The sequence below is a fragment of the Zophobas morio genome, unplaced genomic scaffold (genome assembly GCF_036711695.1).
Source record: "Zophobas morio isolate AGI-343-1 ecotype UQ-CSIRO unplaced genomic scaffold, CSIRO_AGI_Zmor_V1 ptg000058l, whole genome shotgun sequence".
Lineage (NCBI taxonomy): Eukaryota > Metazoa > Arthropoda > Insecta > Coleoptera > Tenebrionidae > Zophobas > Zophobas morio.
In genome coordinates, this window is record NW_026972163.1 from 7376925 (window position 1) to 7389387 (window position 12463).

The window sequence follows — 12463 nt, forward strand, 5'->3', positions numbered from 1 at the left end:
AGCGATTTACGCGTCCCCACTTATAATCGTGACGTAGCCCGACAGAAATCCGCTGTCTAGACATCACCTATGACAGCTGGATAAAGTTTCTTATAAACAAATCACACTTCTTCTATACGAAGTTTTGAATAATTTTACATCTTTCAATTGCATGTACTGATTTTGCTGTCAAAACATTTCGAAAGTTTTCGCTTTTGTACTGTTACTAAATGTACAAGGACTATGTAATAAAAATATAAAAATGAAAAACAGATGGCTCTATTTAAAACTAAAGTTGGAAAAAACTCAAAGTTTCACGATAAATTTATAATGTTATTTTTTAGAATTTACATAAAATGTTGCACATTTTATGTAAATTCTCTATTGCATCATCTCTTTACTCGCGCTAATTTTAAAGTAATTTGAAAGTTCAGTTGTATTGGAACACCTGTACTCATATAATGAAGTATTCTCATATATAGTACGTGGTATGCATCATATTTACCAGGGTTTTATACGGAGGTTGATTTAACACATAAATTAATTTAACATGAATGCTATGAGTCACTGAGGTCATGAGAATAATGTGCACCAGCAGCAAAATATATGATTCAAATTAAATAATTTCAACAACGCTCCACAATAATTAATTAGGACGGCAACACTAAGACAATTCCCTTTTGCGTCATGTATTAAACCATGAACTCTAATTTGTAAATTTTGGAAATGTGGAAGATATAAAACAGAAAAAATAAGTTGCGTGTACAAACTTACAACGAACCTGGGAAAATAAAAGACGCCAAATAATAGATCCCAAAATATTGACCTCAAATTTTTTGTGAAACATAATTCATTAGTTGATAGTAGGAAATCCATGTTTATACATATCTCTTTAAAATAGTTTGGCATAGTAATACAGAACGATTCTATCAAAATATATATACAAGACAAGGTTTTATCAAACAAAAAAAAAAAAAAATAGAGCTAACGTTGTCAATAGTCACCATTAAATCAATATAAAAATAAAATATTACTTTGTGTTATATAATAAGTATACCAATCCGTATTTAATTCATGTTCCTATCGATTTTTTGGCAAGGGTTAATATGGTGAAGTTGATGATTCTGAACAAGTTGAATCTTGTCTGTGACTTAGAGAGTGTTGCAACGCCATTGGCATCAACCATTCTTTTGGCAAACAACGTTCCAGAAATGGTACCCAACTACTAAAGTACGCTAATCGATTTACCCATGGTGGAATATCTTGACCACATAGGATCTAAAATATATTACTGTTCATCTTAACATCAATTGAAAATACGCTAACCTTGGTAAAAGCTCCAGAAAAATGATTACAATTGTTATTCATAAGGTGATAACGATCGCCACGAAATTCTTTTCCAAGTTCATTTTTTAGTCTTTTGATTTCGTCTTCTGTAAAATCGGTATAGCCTATGTGGATGGTTTGCCTAAAAAAAAATATCTTTATGACTATGAAATTGTTTACTAAATTATTATATTATACATGGCAGCTTAGTAAAAATTGAGAACGACTTTTCTGAAAATATACCGTTGATTAAGATAATTAGTTACGCAATAAACAATAAAAGTTAATTTTTTTTTTAATATGTAATTTACTTGTACATGCTTTATATTACCATTTAAATTTTACATTTAACATGTAAATTTGGTTTATGATTGAATTCTAATGTTCCATTATTATCATATTACCTACGTAAAGCTGCATTTGAAAAACCAACTGAATCCTAGATGAAGGTGATATACAGGGTGTTATGGAATTGATTGCAAAAAATTTAACTGGTTTAGAGTTCATCATTACCATACATTTTTCTATATAACATTTTCTTCAAAACTCTATTATTCAAGAATTAAAACTGAAAATACAGGGACTATGAAAATGGATATTCGCCTGTGTTATTAATTACCGTTTTCGATGCAACAAAAACGCACGCTTACATGAGGTGATAAGGTCGTCGCCCACATATGTTTATGAAGGAAGCAATAAATAATAAATACAAGAAAACCCAATTTATTCCCCAAAGGGCTTATTTATTAACAACAAAATAAATACATGTTGATGACTGTAGTAAAAAATTGCTTAAAATGTCGCACTTCTCTGCTACTGAATTCTTCAATTCACCGGGCCATTGAACTCTGTACTGTATCCTCTACTCAGCCGGATTTTGACGAATTGTTCCAGCCACAGCATTCACACGTGCAGTTAGTTCTTCCACATAATACACGGGTTCGCGTACACTAACTCCTTCATATGTCCCCACAAAAAAAATACAGGGAGTTAAGTCCGAGGAATGAGGAGGTCACAGCACTGGTATATGTCAAGTAATCCACTTGCTTTCGAAATGACATTTAACCACTGGGTAACATAAATTTTTAGCGCTTGCAGACGTTGAAGGTGGTATGGGTGCAATCCTTGAAATACCCATACAAAGTGTCAGTCGACAAAGGCTGAAATGGGGTTCTTCGGCAACAACATCCAAAATTTTGGGTTTCAGCCCCAGAACCCGATTTGTGCGCTGATGCCCCCGATTGTGATCGGGGGTTTGAAATTTTCTGAAATCACGTAGGTGTTAAACTGTTGCAGTAAACATGTGTCCAGCGTCGGTTTGGGAAGCGGACACTGTACAGACGTCTCGCCTTCTGGGCGTTGTTGTTGTCGTCGAAAGCCTCATCGAACCAAAGTATCATATCCTTGTTTTCTACGTTGATATAAACCATTATACCACCTTTTACCCTGGAAAAACTATCCTAACACTGCAAGAATTCACTGCCAATTGCACGTTGTAATCAAGTTACAACGCACTCGGTCGTTTTTGCGGCAAAAATTTGCGCAAAAACCTCTCTGTCAACGAAAATGAGTTTGTTTTGATACATTGACCGGCTCGTTAAAACGAAGGGGGAAAAAGGCCTAAAACAATGAGTTTTCGAAAAAATGTTACATAACCAAGTTACATATATTGATGAGTTCTACCGCCAGATATTTCTTTTGCATTCAATTCCGTAACAGATTGTATTAAAACTTTTTATTAATTAATGTAGTTTATCTATGTATGTAAGATTGTTATAAAAGTGTACATCACAAAAAAAGTAACTATGAGCTGATTTTGTACAATTTATCAAGTGTTGTAAACATCGTGAGTGAAACGTCTACTGTTGAGTTTAAAATATATGAATTTGTAAAAAATGTAACATATGAGTTCATACGCTTAACGAAGGGTGACGAAGGTATTGCTCACTGAAACACATACATGCAGCATTGTTGGACCAAATAAAGTATTTATTATTCGAATTCTAAAAATACAAAGAAGTAGATTGAAGTGCACATAAAATAGTACATATATTATTAACCAAGGTTGTGAAGACAATCATTCCAGAACGAGCGCAAATTAGGGCGCGAGACGTGCAGCGTCGAGGGCTCTAAGCACAAGATCTAGAACTGGCTTCACAAACGTCGTTAATATACTATTTTTTCCTTAGTAGAAACCAAAAGACAATTAAAGAATCTTCAATTTTTTTGGCGCAAAATGATTTTGCTTTGAGTTTTAATCAAACCTAACCTAAATCTTCAAGATAAAGAAAACCGTCTACACTAAACTTGTCGCTGAATTAATTTTATCTTCCACAGTCTACCAACTACAATGCTAGTTGTATACATTTATTCATTGTAGTATACAGGGTGTCCCAGAATTCGCGCCATTCCCGTGAATGACATGTTCCCTGTCCCGAACTGTGCCGTAATTCGCAAAAAGAATTGTCCAGGCTTTAACCGTGTGAGAACTGGAAGGCGATTAAGTTGACCAATAGAGAGGCTGCTTTTATATCCGAACGTTTCTATGTTCAAAGTTACCTATGCCAAGAACAAAAAATCGGGTAATACTAAAGTTGAATTAATTTTTTCCGAATCCCCCTCCGTCAACAAAAGGAAACAGAAGTGTGGTTATAAATTTAATCATTTTGACAATTGTTTGTCATAAACTGTCACGAAGTTCATCACTGACCTGAAGAGATGCTTCTGCGCCAAAGATGACTGATTAATGTACACAGAGACGTCAAGGTTTACTTTAAGGCAAGTAGCATGGGACAGAAGTTATTTCTGCTGCCATTCTAGTTAAATTGTGTTTAACTGGGCTGTACATGTCATAAGAGAAGCTGTTTCATTTCATCGTAGGCAAATAATACATTTATTACTATTCTACATAGTGTAGATACCGAAGAGCAGGTATTAGAAGTGATTTTCTTAGAGCCCCGTGAATAATGTGTTGTTCTTTTTAACGAAAATTAGTACATTTTCAGAATGCATCATATGCCTGATAGTAAGTTTATCGTTATTTCTAAAAAAGAGTACCACATGTCCATTCAAAGAACGTTATTAAGTGTACTAAAACATAAATATCGCTTTTGATTAATCGGTGCTTATGATTTTCAATAAACAGTATCAACTTTTACTGAACAGCTTTGTTGCTGATACCTAATCTAAGCAACAAAAAAAAAGACGAGACTACACTTCTCTGGTGTATTAAGATCATAGGTATCTGCTGTGGTGTCAATCATATGGGGGAGATACTGAAAACTGAGACTTATTCAAGAATAATATTGATGTTGCACATGATGATTTAAAACAGTTTCTTTAAAGTTGTGAGTACTTTCTAGAGATTGAAAAGATACGAATAAAAATTATAACAAAAATCGTTTAGTTGCAATTTTTTTTAAGAACAATACAAACTATAAACAAATCAGTACCAATACCACTAAGTTATTGATGTCTTATTCATACTAGTATAAAGAATATTTGAAAATGATGTTAATTTATGGAGAATGTACACGCTATGCAGCCACTGCTGTGCGTGCATAGCAGTGCAGGTCTTTTCCTCAATCATCGGCTCCTTGACCAGCATGTGTTTCGTCGTTTGTTGCATCTAGCAAAAGAAGATGAATCTTTTCAGCCTATTCGGAAAGGCGTGCTGAGGCTCCACGGATTATACGCATAGACGGTGAAGAACAAGTGGCACAAATGATTGGATGCTCAAGATCGATCATGCATCGTATCCTTACAGAGAAAAATCTGCATCCTTACTATTGACGAAAGTGCAGCATCTGCGACGAGCCGACTGCGCGACGAGTGCATGTTGCTAAATGGTTACTGCGACAAAATGAACTAAATCCTGATTTTTCACGGCACATTCTTTTCGCCGACGAATGTTGATTTTCCCGAAAAGGAATATTTAATGCGCACAATTGGCACTTCTTGGCAAACGAAAATCCACATTTCGCTAACGTGAGAGCATATCAAGAGCAATACTATTAATCTATGGGCTGGAATCGTTGTACTGTACCGTTATTAAACAATGTGCTCAAAATTACCACCATTAACTTCAATGCAAGTTCTAGCTCGTCGAATTATGTTGTGTTGTGTATTATTTAACATCTCAGGAGTAACTGTAGCGTAGGCTTCGTGCAGTCTCTCTTCCAGTTCTTCTAACAGTAACCATTGAGCAAAATGTACTCGTCGCGGGTAGTCGGTTGGTCGCAGATGCTGCACTCTCGTGTAATGGTAAGGATGCAGTCTTCTCTCTTGAAGGATACGATGAGTGGTCGATCTTGAGCATCCACTCATTTGCGCTACGTAGAGGACATTTCTCCTAGGATCCGCTTCCATGTTTTCTAACACTTGCTCTTCAGCACCTACACGTACATTCCGTGGAGCCCCAGCACCGCCTTTCCGACTAGGTTGAAAAGATCCATCTTCTCTTGCTCGATGTAACAATCGGTGAAACACATGTTGGTCTGGGTGCCGACGATTATTCACGGGGCTCTGAGAAAATGACTTCTAATACCTGCTCTTCGGTAGCTACTCTATGTAGAATAGTAATAAATGTATTATTTGCTTACGATGAAATGAAACAGCTTCTCTTATGACATGTACAGCCCAGTTAAACACAATTTAACTAGAATGGCAGCAGAAATAACTTCTGTCCCATGCTACTTGCCTTAAAGTAAACCTTGATGTCTCTGTGTACATTAATCAGTCATCTTTGGCGCAGAAGCGTCTCTTCAGGTCAGTGATAAACTTCGTGACAGTTTATGACAAACAATTGTCAAAATGATTAAATTTATAACCACACTTCTGTTTCCTTTTGTTGACGGAGGGGGATTCGGAAAAAATTAATTCAACTTTAGTATTACCCGATTTTTTGTTCTTGGCATAGGTAACTTTGAACATAGAAACGTTCGGATATAAAAGCAGCCTCTCTATTGGTCAACTTAATCGCCTTCCAGTTCTCACACGGTTAAAGCCTGGACAATTCTTTTTGCGAATTACGGCACAGTTCGGGACAGGGAACATGTCATTCACGGGAATGGCGCGAATTCTGGGACACCCTGTATAAGAAATAATTACGTCAAGTATTTCATACATAACCTATATCTTTTTTTCTAACTTTGATATTAAAGTTTAACTTCATTACCTCGAAACAAGTCGACAATTGCATGGCCACTAGTGAAAAAAAAATGTTTAGCACGTAGTAAATTTACAGTCACAAACATTACAAAACAAAAAAAGAGGTAAACTCTGAAAATAAAGATGATGGCATCTACTGCAGCAAATTCAACATGGGAATAAAGTAAACTCTACGTTTCAGGGACAAAGAAATTTTTAAGAAATATATAGAGTCATCAAAATTGATTGAGAGAGTTAGTAAACCTGAATTTGAATAATTTGGTTTATTAAGTTGTATAAAAATATTAGGTGTCAGATTTGAAGTTTCAAGTTTCAAATTTCAAAACTCAGTGGCTCTTTTTTCGATTTTTTTTTTGTAAAAAATATTGGTTGTCAGATTTGAAGTTTCGAATTTTAGATTCGTTCATTTCTGGAATTTGTTCGTAAAGATGCGAGTAGCAATAAGGTGTAGGGTGCACATCGACCAAGGCGATTCGTACAAACGTCAAATCGTCAAAACCGTTCGCAACTTTGCAAAAAGGTAACTTTCGTATTCACGACTGATTCAGGTGAGTTCGACAATCAACCCCCAGTTCTCTTGTCACGCCACTGAATTCATTGCCATATAACCTTAAACAAATCTGTCATAAGGCTGACAAACCTCACGGCAAAAACAGGGGGTACCAACTCTCTCAATCAATTTTGATGACTCTGTATATATCTTGAGAAGGAGTAGAAATACTGAAATGCTGTAAAAGCCATTGTTTTTAAATTGAAAGAGGAAACTTATTTTTGGTACATTGGCAAACCAACATTTTTTTAAATTGCAACGTATATATCGTTTAACGGATTTTGATAAATCATGAGATTGCATTATAGCCCGTAGAAAAGACATAGTATCGTCAGAGAACATAGAGAAGCATCATAGTCAAATGACGGTCAGGACTTCTCAATTTATGTTGGTATCAGTGTTTGTTTCAAACTAGGAATAAAAGTAACTAGAAGAAATGTCATAATATTTTTAACGACGCGTTTTAGTTTCGACAAATTGACACTAGATTTACCTGAATATTACAAGTGCTTACTGTTTCCTTCACTTTCATTCAGGTCACACGACTTGCAATTATATTGAAGCAAGGTCTTTATTGGCATCGACTATTTAAATTTGGCGCTTGCCTTGGGCGGTTGAGGACTCCAATGTCAATAAGGGTTGTTTTGCAAAATCAGCCTCTATGTCGCTTCTCTATGTTCTCTGGTATCGTCACAGTGGAGTAAACCTGACGTAAACTTAACAAAAACAAAAATTACTGACACCATTTGACAGACCGCGAAATTTAAAATGTGTTTTTGTTGGGTTTAAAGTTTGAAGATTATACACAAAATTCGGATTTTTAATTTAAATAAAATTCAAAAAATATGTTGATTAGATAAATATTAATAAAATGTAAAATTTAATCAATAAAATGTTATTTAATAATTATGAATTATATTAAATAATAATTTTAAATCTAACACATTTTTTTTTATACTGTGGTGACCAATTTGAATTAAAATTTAGCGCTGAAAAAAAATCAATCAAGAAAATCATTAAACATAGGCAACCATGTGCACGGTTAGTTCTTTTTCTGGTAGTGGGTAGTTCTGCTAGGGAATTTTATTCAGAGGGTTGGTAGTGAGAGGGGTGCTTGCTTTGTAGAGGGTGGGAAGAGGGTCACTTTTGATGTGTTTGTTGTGAGTGTAATCACGTGGTGAGTTAGCTAGGTTAAGTTTCGTTGGTTTGGTAGTTAATAAAAAGAGGGAAGCCTTTGTTTAACGATAAGTAATCGTAACGACGACGACGGCAGTTTCCCCAACACGCGTAGCTAATTCTTGCGGTTTTTCCAAGCGGAAGTAAGTGAATTTTCAACCGACGCCCATGCGGGGTGTAAATTTGTTTTATTGTTTGTAAATTCACAGTTCATGTTAAGAGTTTAATCGTTAACTAGTTCTAACGCAATCTAGCAATCAGGAATTTGTTTACATATACATACATGCTAGGAGATTTCATGAAATTCAGGACTCGTTCCTTGTTTATCAAATTATGAATAAGTTTCGGGATGCTTAAGTGTTACTCTGGGAAAAGACCGTGAAAAGTGCGATAGAATTCATATCGTGAACGAGGTATGGGGGAATTAAACATTTCTCCCCTTCAGCAGTTATTATCATCAGATCATCATCACATCACCGAGATATTTTCTCGCAACGAGGAAAGCTACATCACCGAGACATATTTTCTCGCAACGTGGAAAATCACATCACCGAGGAGTTTTTCTCGCAATGCCTGATGCATTTTGTGTTTATTTATCATGTGTTTTGTTTGGGATAAGCTGGGGAGAGTTCACGATATAAACTCTCAAAGCTAATTGTTTCAAGTAACCAGTCACTTGGATCAAGGCATCATTTAACATAATGTAAATTCTTTGTTTGAATCGTTGATAAAGTGTGGCATAATTTAACATCAGGTAAATTCTTTGTTCTGGCATTGGCCATGTTGAAAGAGTATCCTCAAACCGAGCACACAGAATAGGTAACAATCAGAATGGCAACTCGATCGTTCTTAACAGTTCGCGCATTTTTCAGCGCAGCATTGGCGGCCATGTTCACTGGTTAATTTTCGAATGGTGATGTTGTTATGTTGGTGTTAGCTGTTCGTGGTTAGTGCAGGCTGTACGTATTGACACATTGACTTAAGTATTTGAATTGCGGTGACACGTGTGAAGTGAAATTGAACAATTATGAACCAAAACGCCAAGGGTGGGCATATCTGTGCTGCAAAAGGTTGCAGAAACAATAGTATTAAATGTAAAATCAATTCTTTTCCTCTCCAAAAGACCCTGAAAGGTAATCTCCGTATTTAATTAATATAACCTAAGTGATTGCAATTATTTCTAGAGCTCAACAATGGCCTATGTTATGTGGCAGAGAGGATTTGCTAAAGAAAACTTCTGTTGCGGGACTTCACAGGCGTTACAGACTATGCGCTGCTCATTTTCAGAGTCGGGTGTTAGCAAATGACTTACGCAATCGACTTCATTCAAACGCTCTACCAAGCATATTTCCAGAACTGGAGGATTCTGCCATATATTTGGAACACAACTATAGTTGTGATTTTGTCCCATTACCTAGTCTGTCTCAAGAGGGAGAAATTTTTGATGGACGACACCATCATAATTTGCATCATGTTGAAGGTACTCAGGACGTAGCATCAGGTACATTACTAATTATAAAATAATATATTGATATAGTGATGAGGGCTATAGTAAAACGGCTTAATTATCAGAATACACTAATTTAATTTTAAAATGAATTTAACTTGAAATAAGGAATTTTTCTATTTAGGTGGAGAAATGGCTGTTGGGAAAGATGAGAGTGCAAGCTTTTTACACAAATCTAATTCAGATCTAGAAGCTCCAAGAACTCCCTCAAGATCATGTTCCCGCTCTAGGTTTCCAACAATTAGTTCGGTGACCCAAACACAACAATCTTTAACAGCAAATACCCCACGAAAGGACAGGCTTCGGCGAATATTGAAAACAGCTAGGAATGAAAATGCACGATTGAAGCAAAGAGTCCAGACTTTATGTTAAATTTCAGGAATATCAATAATTAACTTATAAATTTTTGCTTTCAAATGAACTGACAAATTTTGTAAATATGCAAGTTTCTCTGAAGAAACCTAGAGGACGCAGATTTACAGAAGAGTTTAAAGTAAAGTGCTTGACAATGTATTTTATGAGTCCCAAGCTGTATAAGAATTATCTGGTGAAGACGTTTTGTTTTCCAGGGCCACCAACTCTGCGTTCTTATCGCAGTAATACAAAACTGTTACCTGGTTTTAACGAAAATGTATTTCAGAGCTTGCAACTGAAAACACAGAATTTCAAAACTGACGATAAAATGGCATTGTGCATTGATGAAATGAGTATAAAGACAAGTTTGTCTTATCACTTTGGACAGCACAGTGTTATTGGATTCGAAGACTTTGGTGATGAAAAAAGTTTTACACCTGCTTTAAATGCAACTGTAATTATGGTCAAAGGGTTATTTAATAATTGGAAACAAGCTTTGACATATTATTTTGTCAATTTTACTTGTCCAGCCAGGAAGTTGAAATATTTACTAGAGCAGTTGATTTGTGCCTTGCAACATATAGGATTAAATGTTTGTGCAGTGACAAGTGATATGGGTTCGAACAATGTAGAATTAACAAATTAGGGGTTAGTTCTGACACGCCATATTTATTTATTGGGGAACAAAAAATTATTTATTTACTTGATGTACCTCATTTCTTTAAAGCCATAAGGAATAATATAATAAAACACAAACTTTTCCACGCGGGAAATCTCGTGGATGCATCTGAAAACTTTTTATAACCACGATAAAAGTTATATGAATAGAGCGGCACCCAAATTGACGGACTCTCATCTCATGCCAAGTGGTTTCGAGAAAATGTGAGTCAAACATGCCTCCCAAATTTTTAGTGCCTCAGTTGCCATGGGTATGACTTTATACCTGCGATTTGGTCAGCTTCCAAGTGCTGCAACAACCATTGAATTTGTGGGGAGAATGGACAAATTATTTGATTTACTAATTCGTCAGTTACAGCAAGTACCAAAAAAATCAATAGGGCATAATAAGGGTCTACCTTATCAAATTGACCTCGGGATTGCTTAAGTTTTTTTAAAAATGTGAAGGTTGTCAATAGTAAAAACCAAGACATAACAAGAAGGATTAAGTGTATTAAGGGTGGAAATTGACCGTGAATGGCATTTTTCATTTGTGGGATATTTTAAAGGAAGCTGGATTTGAATATCTATGTATATAGATTGATACCTATGCAATTTGAAAGGTTGTTCCGCAAACTTTTCTGCACAAATATGACTGTGGCACAGAAAATTGTGAGAATGATACTGGCAAAATATTGCTACAAATGAATGATATTACGAATTGTGAAAAAAATCCATTATTATTCACACAAGAGCGAAATGAAGAACACAAGGAGTTGGTCACTGACATAGATAACTGTGATGTTTTACAACAAAACTTTATACGCTACTTCTGTGGATATTTGATTAATAAATGTTTACATGTTCAACATTTGCGACGAATATGCAAAGGCGCACGAAGAACTCGATGACACATCTCTTTTGTGTTACTTTAGGGCATATGAAATGGCTTCATGTGAACTGTTCGGCAAGTTAAAAATACCTCATGACAATTTTGTCTATTATGTAGCTAGTATGGAAGTACTTTCAAAATAATTTTGAAAGCTTAGTGATAAGAAATAATGTCATTGACGAATTTGTAATTTTGTATAGTCAATTAATGTTTAAGCACCCGTGCAGTAGTTTTCCATATGAATTTTGAAAAACATTGTACAGTAGAGATAGAAATTTTAAACAGAAAACTAATTATATGGAAACATCAATAAAATATATACATGTTATACATATTATAGTATGATCAGTATTTGATTTTTTGTTGTATTTTATTTTTTTTACCGCTTAAATGATTTTAATTCTTGAATGCATTAACTTTTTTTAATTAAAAAAAATATACATTTTTTTAAATTTAAACCATTTATTTTTTCCTTAATTTTATTTTAAATGTTTTTTATCCAATTGTGTTTTATTTGATCTGCTTTAAAATAGACACCAAACATTCTATTGAACATAAACTTTATTACAATACTCCAAACAATTTATAGTAATTTTTTTTGTGTAATCCATGCATGTATAATTGAATAATTTCAAATACGAGACTTTTTTTATTAGAGCTTCTAGAGGCTAATGCATATTGAATTACTTTGGCACCCAAAGGCGGCATATCAAACGTGTGTGAATGTTTTGTTTACATGTCAGGAGGGGAAAAACATATTTTTGAAGCATTTTTTTAACGCATTCGTCCGACGCGATTTTGAACCTCCCGATTGCCTGCTATGTTTTTTTTTGTGTTTGGGGGAATGTAAACC

At 34.9% G+C, this 12463-nt stretch overlaps 1 protein-coding gene across 2 annotated transcripts in view; it reads right to left on the reverse strand.

Moving 5' to 3' along the window:
- Window positions 1–964: 964 nt before the first annotated feature.
- Window positions 965–12463, reverse strand: part of LOC135143137 (deubiquitinase DESI2) — a 31904-nt gene continuing 20405 nt past the window's right edge. For both annotated transcript variants that reach the window (XM_064075004.1, XM_064075005.1), the window contains exons 4-5: window positions 1306–1447; window positions 965–1257 (exon numbers count right to left, since the gene is read on the reverse strand). In XM_064075004.1, coding sequence (XP_063931074.1) covers window positions 1081–1257; window positions 1306–1447 — 319 coding nt within the window. In that variant the 3' untranslated portion in view covers window positions 965–1080. The remainder of the gene's footprint in view (window positions 1258–1305; window positions 1448–12463) is intronic.